We start from the raw sequence: 7,652 nt of genomic DNA, 5'->3' as shown, positions 1-7,652 counted from the left end.
CGTATAAAATTAATAATGCCATACATTAAAATGGAATTTCATTTCAGTTTTTGAAAATAAATTTGTTCATTACATTACCAAAAGCATGTTAAATAATTGATTCTCTTATTATGTAAGAAAATACATTAAATTGGGCAGGAGCAATTGAGGGAGGTGTGTATAGCAGAGGGAATCTAAATACCATCAAACTATATTGTATGAAAATCACAAAAATCCAGTTAAAAAAGATAAGTAATTAAAAATATTTTAAAAAGGAGAAATCATATTGGATAGTTGAGGGACTGAAATACATCCAGAAGAAATAAAGGATGGAAAGAGTATTATTTTAAAATATGTTCCCACATGATGTCTAATAAAGCTTTAAGCATTTTTATTAAGGTTTTTCTTTGATAATTTCATGAATGCTTGTTAAACATTCCTACTCTCTCCTTCAACCTGTCCTATCTCTTTCCCAACCTTCTCAAACCCCCTACGCCTGTCCAGTCCATTTCCAGGTTTCCTGACTTTTGGTTTGTGTTGGTGGCCCATTTAGTTTAACCAGAGCCGTCTGTGTCACCACTGGATTAAAATTATCTTTTGGAGTCAGGCAGGATCACCAAAGAGCAACTGGTTACATTCTAATGTTGTGTCTAATGCGTGAAATCCTTTAAAATTTCTAACTTTTTTGTTTACGATTTTATTAATGAGAGAAGAGGGTAATTATCTTGCTAAATAGAAATGTCAGTGTACTTTTAGTGTTTTGGAGGTTTTGGTAATCCACCCAATACCTGTCACACAGTAGGCTGTGATTGATTAATTAACTTATTTTATGCAAATCATCAAATGAATTTTGTTTTCTTTTCATGATGGACAAGAAATTTCGAGTTATAAATTTGTATAATTTGTCCCAAAACTAGATCCCAGATTCAAAATACAGATGATTGATCTAATCTTGTTTCATTTTGTTTTGTTTTTTCATAATGTGTAAGATAAGGAATATTTAATATGAAAGTTTTAACTCACAGATTTAAAATTCCCTTAGGGAACTAAGCTACAGTATTTTAGTATTAAATATTCAATCATAAACAAATAAATGCATAACCATTTGAATTAATTTGCCATAGTACCAGAAGGCATAGAAGTTTTGAGTTTACACAATATTGTGACGTACACGTGGTTTGGGAAATAGTTTTAGAAATCATAGCCATTCCAATAAAGTTGAACAAGTCCAGATAGAGAGAGGCAAAATGTTAGTCAAAGACGCTGACATTTTAATTATCTGTGCTTTGAAATTTCTGAGAACTGGATGATTCAAGGGCGACAGTGTTTAGAGCATCTGACCAGCATGCTTTGACAAGTTCACACTGAGGGAGTGTCGTCTCCTGAAGAAATGCATCTTTGTTGTGACTTTAACATTAGTGATATGGAGGAAAGTTGCTAGAGGCTGATTTTGTAAATATAGTCTGATGCATTTGTATGAAAGGCAACCAGCCATAAGCTCCAGTTTCTGCCTCCTCATTTACATATGAGAATCATAGATAAGGTCCCAGCGATCGTTGACGATCTGCTTTAGCGCTCAGCGTTGAGTCAGAAATAAGCTGAATTACATGAAGGGGCTGTGGAATATTTAAAATCAGAGTTTAGAAGTGAGACAGACAGGTGAAGAAAATTAATTTTTGTACTGCTGCTAAAATAGTGTAATTTTTAAGAGTTAGTGATAGCATGACTTCATATATGTTTGAAAATTTTTGTCAGTTTCATACCTGTGCAACCTACTTTGATCGTATGGACACTCATCACCCTCCTGTACCCCCCTCCTCCTGTTGCTGTAGTTTTTCTTCTTCTTTGCAACTCACCTCCTCCTTCATTCGGCTTTTCTGTGATTCATTCAGTTTACAAAATTTTATACACATAAGTCAGTCTACAGGACACGTTAAAATGGAATATAAAACAAGCTATAAAGAAGCATTACATAAAATTTTTGAAATATGAAGTTTGTAAAAGTTTAAAAAGTAAATGAAATGATAGTTCCTTTTACATGCATACTCAGTAAATCTGATTAAGTGTAAGTATACAATTATTTTAAAAACAATTGTGTCTTATCCAAAATTTCTAACACACTAATCAATTTACATTTTAAATGCTCATATGAATTTTTCTGACTATTGCTTATTTTCTGTTTATTTTCAACTTTGTGTCTGAGGAGACACGCTATAGTGTGTTTTTAAAGCATGGTTTAATATAATGTTGAAAGAATCTCAAAGAGGTGCAATGGGTTACTGGAGCCTTCACAAAGGGGAAAATGCTTTTAAAATTTCACTAATTGCATGCATGTAGAAAATCAAGCATGAAGTAAAGGATGCAACAATTTCCACTAATTCTGAAGAACACAATTTTAGAGGAGTTAAAGGAGAAAATTAAATTGTCTAAATCATTGATAATAATTTTAAAAGCCTAAAGAACAGTTGTTATGGGAATTAAATGTTTTATTTAACTATGAATAGCCCATTTTCACTATTCAGTACATTAGATGTCAATAAAATTAGTTTTGTAGCATTAATGTCAACTCTATAATCCTCTGGAATGATGAACGTTTTGTTTCTTTCTCCTTATATAAATTTAAATAACAAATTTACTGAAAAAGAAATAAATTCAAATATATTGACACTAATATATTAAATTGGTAGACTATTTTGATGAAACAGCTTAGAGTTCTGTGTGGCAAAATCAGTGGATTTTGTGTGATCTAATACAATGATCAAGCATTTGCTACTTGGTTATTCCTTAATGCATCAACGACACTGGCAATTCTACAAGTAGAAAGACATTTATGTGTCCTAAACTACCATTATTGCTACTGCAGATGTTTGTTGAATTCTTGCCTACCAGTACATGAAACGCTGGGTTCTATATTTAGTATTATCAAAAGAACAGTAGTAATAAAATGTCAATCAAATTGATTAGCACAGATACATAAATGAATTCTATATTCCATTATTTTATGAAAACAAAAATTGGAAGCATAAGGCAAACTTTTAAAAGTCAATGTGAGACATACCAGCCCGATATAGCAACACTGGCATTGCTGGTACAATGTTGGGATGGTCAAATAGAAAATCCAATGATTTTATGCATCTATTACCACTGGATTTCATTTAGGCAGGTGGTTAAGAAATGGATAGGGTGTCAAAATCCCAAAACTTTTGTAACTGTCATCCAAACACTTGGGGTATATCAGATATATACCTTTAAAGTTCAAAATGTTTTCCTATGCATTGCTATTTCTTCAGTTTATTGAAAAACATAATTATTTTTAAGTATTTTATTGTCTTTGAGAATTTCATACAATGTATTTTGATCATATTTACTCATCCTAACTCTTCCTAGATACATTTTCTTTCCCTACCCATCCAACTTTGTGTCCTCAGTTTTAAAAAACCCTTCAAGCTTAATTTGTGCTATCCAAGTACACCTCAGTGTGTGGTCATGCCCTGGAGAGTGGGGATGTACCAGGGGCTATGCCCTTAATAAAAAACGAACTCTTTGTCTCTCAATAGCTATCAGTTGTCAATAGATTTTCATCTAGGGCCAGACACTGTGGCCAGCTCCATCTTTTATGCTGTGATTTTTGTCCAGCTCATGCTTAAGCAGGTCTTGGCCATGCTGTGACCACTACTGTGAGTTCATATGTTCAACTCCCCTGTTGTGTCAGGAAAACACTTTAGTCATCAATTACTTGTGGCTTATATTTTTAATTAACGAGAGTATTAAATTAAATACCTTTGTAAATTAAGCATTAGAATCAACATAAAAATACCTTAAGATTACAAATAGACAAGCCTATCACCCCTCGACCTTTCCACATACACTTCTGCAGGGGACTTTCTGTGTACAACAGCTCTCAAGGATTATACCTCATATTTTTACATTGTAGGAATTTTTAAGTTTTATTTATTTTTGTATGTCTTCACAATAACAAACAGTAAAGAGATAACTAATTTTTTACTTCCATAAAAGTGCTCATTCTGTAATTCTTTGATGATATCATATCATTTATGTTTGCCGATACATATTGATTACATGTATTAATAGAATGATCCACAACTATGCACTATTCTATACATTTTTTGGTATTTTTGAGACAGGGTTTCCCTGTAACCCCAGATGGTCTGGAAGTCACTATGTAGACCAGACTGGTCTCAAGCTCACAGAGATTCACCTGCCTCTGCCTCCCAAGTGCTGGGACTAAAGGTGTGTGCCACTATGCCTGGTTCACTATTATTCTATACTTTTAACTTTTATTTCTGAGATCTAAAGACATTGCTAGCAATTAATGTTTTCAAGACTATGGAAAAAGAGCTGATGGCCTGGCTCAATAGGTAAAACAGAATTACCACTAAGCATGTGGACCTGAGTTCCATTCCAGAATCCACATAACAGAAGGAGAGAATTGACTCCCTTAAGATATCCTTTGATTTACACATGTGCACATTAAGCTCACAGAGATTCATCTGCCTCTGCCTCCCAAGTGGTGGGACTAAAGGTGTGTGCCACTATGCCTGGTTCACTATTATTCTATACTTTTAACTTTTATTTCTGAGATCTAAAGACATTGCTAGCAATTAATGTTTTCAAGACTATGGAAAAAGAGCTGATGACCTGGCTCAATAGGTAAAATAGAATTACCACTAAGCATGTGGACCTGAGTTCCATTCCAGAATCCACGTAACAGAAGGAGAGAATTGACTCCCTTAAGATTTCCTTTGATTTACACATGTGCACATTCACACACACACACACACACACAGACACACACACACACACACACACACACACACACTAAAACTAAGTATGAAATAAAAAGATAGAAAAGACAATGTGACAATAAGGCTTGTTATAACAGCTTTTTTATATAAAAATGAAGATTTCAATTTTCTTCAACCTTCAAATCATTTCCAAGATAAGCCGCTCCCTGTGAGGGGATGATATGCCTCATTATATTCAATGAATTTCACACTTACTTACAATTCATCTAATTGCAGATATCTACAGACTTTTGTGTATCATGGACTACAGGAACAACGTCACAGAATTTATTCTTTTAGGACTTTCCCAGACCAAGGATGTAGAAGTTATCTGCTTTTTGTTGTTTTTAATTTGTTACATTGCAATTTTGTTTGGGAACGTACTTGTCATGATTTCCATCACGTGTAGCCACCTTATCAATCAGCCCATGTATTTCTTCCTAAGCTACCTCTCACTATCAGACCTGTGCTACACATCCACTGTGACCCCCAAGCTGATCATTGACCTACTAGCAACAAGGAAGTCCATTTCCTACAACTGCTGCATGACACAGCTCTTCACTATGCACTTCTTCGGGGGCATTGAGGTCTTTATCCTCACAGGGATGGCCTATGACCGCTATGTGGCCATCTGCAAGCCCCTGCACTACAGCGTCATCATGAACAGGCAGAGATGTGATGCCTTAATTGCTGCTTCCTGTGCCGGGGGCTTTCTGCATTCCTTTGGTCAGTTTCTCCTTGCCATCTTCTTACCCTACTGTGGTCCAAATGAAATCGATCACTACTTCTGTGATGTGTATCCTTTGCTCAAACTGGCCTGTACTGACACCAGCAAAATTGGTTTCTTGGTTATTGCTAACTCTGGCCTGATGGGCTTGGTGACTTTCATGGTTTTATTGATATCATATGCTGTGATCTTATACACTGTTAGGTCGTACTCAGCAGTAAATCGCCGCAGAGCTCTGTCTACATGCAGTTCACACATCACGGTGGTGGTCCTATTTTTTGCTCCTTTACTGTTTATTTACATTCGACCAGCAACTACTTTACCCGAAGACAAAGTATTTGCTCTCTTTTACACCATCATTGCCCCTATGCTCAACCCTCTGATTTACACACTCAGAAACATGGAGATGAAGAATGCCATCAAGCAACTGTGGAAACATGTCAGAAGAAATGAAGAAAGCAAGTTGAAAGGTACCACTGCCTTCCACCACCCAGCTTCTTGAAGATGCTTCTCACTTGAAGTTGTGAAGGCAAATGACTTGTGGGTGTGTGGATATTTGATACTTGGTGATATGCATAGAGAGCCTCTGTAAACAATAGTTAATTATTCTCTAGATTAGGCCACAGATTTTAACTTTTGTCTTTGCAGTCTGTATGTTTTGTTGTGGTTGGTGTTCACATTCCTCCTTTTCCATTGCTTCTTTGGTTTTACAAGTAATTTTGGTACTTGGCAGCAGGTTATTCAAGGCGGTATGCTACTTACTGAAGACCTGAGGGTCCCATTAGCTTATTACTCTCTTTGAATCTGTTCAGTGAAGCAAGCTCCAACTCTCAAAAGTAAATGCAAAGCAGAGCTCATTTGTATCTACATCAGAGAATATTCTGAAAGAGCTATTTTCTGAGTCACAAAACCATTTCTCAAGATCTTCGCCTTTAAGTGTGATAACAGATAAGAACGATTTTCTACTTTTCTCATTCTCAAAACCAACACTTTTCTCAAGCCAAAAAATTTTTCTTTGTTATGAAAAAGTTGTTTTAGCTTTGCTCATATTTAAGTCAACTGAACTTATCTCGCTAACTCTATCACCACATGGTGCACTGGTTGAGAGTATGAGTTCTGGATACAAAATTCTTTACTAAAACTGTGCAGATCAGAGTACTATACTCCATGGAGGTGTAATAACAGCGTGTCAATTATGTCTTATTCAAGGTTGCATGTAGAGGTTTAAAATGCAAGAAATGCTCAATACACATGTAAGGTTTTGTTTCTTCATGCCCTGTTATGATCAGAAAATTGATATTATGGATAAAGACTTTCTCTCGAAAAAATAGGAATATAAGAAGAATGAAAAAATGCGCAGGTAAGATGGCTTAGTGGGTAAGGACTCTTGCTCTCAAGTTTGATGATTTTTTGATTGGACCCATGTGCTGCTTTGTTTTGTCAACTTCACATAAATAAGCCTAGCATATCTGGGAAGAGGGACCTTCAATTGGGGAATTTTTTTCTGTCAGATTAGCCTGTGACCATGTCTATGGGGAGTTATGATCAGAAAATTGATATTATGGATAAAGACTTTCTCTCGAAAAAATAGGAATATAAGAAGAATGAAAAAATGCGCAGGTAAGATGGCTTAGTGGGTAAGGACTCTTGTTCTCAAGTTTGATGATTTTTTAACTGGACCCATGTGCTGCTTTGTTTTGTCAACTTCACATAAATAAGCCTATCATATCTGGGAAGAGGGACCTTCGATTGGGGAATTTTTTTTCTGTCAGATTAGCCTGTGACCATGTCTATGGGGGAATTTTCTTGATTATTAAGTTATGTGGAATGCCCACCCACTGCGGGTGGTACTATGCCTAGGCAGGTGGACCAGGGCTGTGTAAGTATTAGCTGAACATGAACCTTGAAACAAGCCATTCAGCAGTTCTTCTGTGGTCTCTGCTTCAGTTCCTGCCTCCAGACTCCTGTCTTGTGCTCTACCTTGGCTTCCCTTGGTGGTGGACTGTGAGTTGTAAACTAAAATCTTTTTTCCAACATATTTTTGATGAGTGCTTTATCACAGCAACAGAAACCAAGGTTGGACAAACCCTATGGCGGAAGGAGAGAATGTATTTCTGAAAGTTGTTTTCTGATCTCCACAT

The 7,652-nt window shown here is 35.9% G+C and overlaps 1 protein-coding gene across 1 annotated transcript; it reads left to right on the top strand.

The window, feature by feature from the left end:
• The first annotated feature begins 5,044 nt into the window (after positions 1–5,044).
• Positions 5,045–6,013, top strand: LOC103729613 (olfactory receptor 4P4-like). Its single transcript, XM_008827690.1, has one exon. The coding sequence runs from the start codon at positions 5,045–5,047 to the stop codon at positions 6,011–6,013; it is 969 nt and encodes a 322-aa protein (XP_008825912.1).
• The last annotated feature ends 1,639 nt before the right edge of the window (positions 6,014–7,652 follow it).

The sequence above is a fragment of the Nannospalax galili genome, unplaced genomic scaffold, assembly GCF_000622305.1.
Source record: "Nannospalax galili isolate Female #2095 unplaced genomic scaffold, S.galili_v1.0 scaffold593, whole genome shotgun sequence".
In the NCBI taxonomy this organism is placed as follows: domain Eukaryota; kingdom Metazoa; phylum Chordata; class Mammalia; order Rodentia; family Spalacidae; genus Nannospalax; species Nannospalax galili.
The sequence above is the reverse complement of the archived record's forward strand: the minus strand, read 5'-3'. Positions and strand labels throughout refer to the sequence as shown.

Bases quoted from the DNA above. Each gene is read 5' to 3' on its own strand.
- LOC103729613 (XM_008827690.1), top strand. From the start codon at position 5,045: ATGGACTACAGGAACAACGTCACAGAATTTATTCTTTTAGGACTTTCC.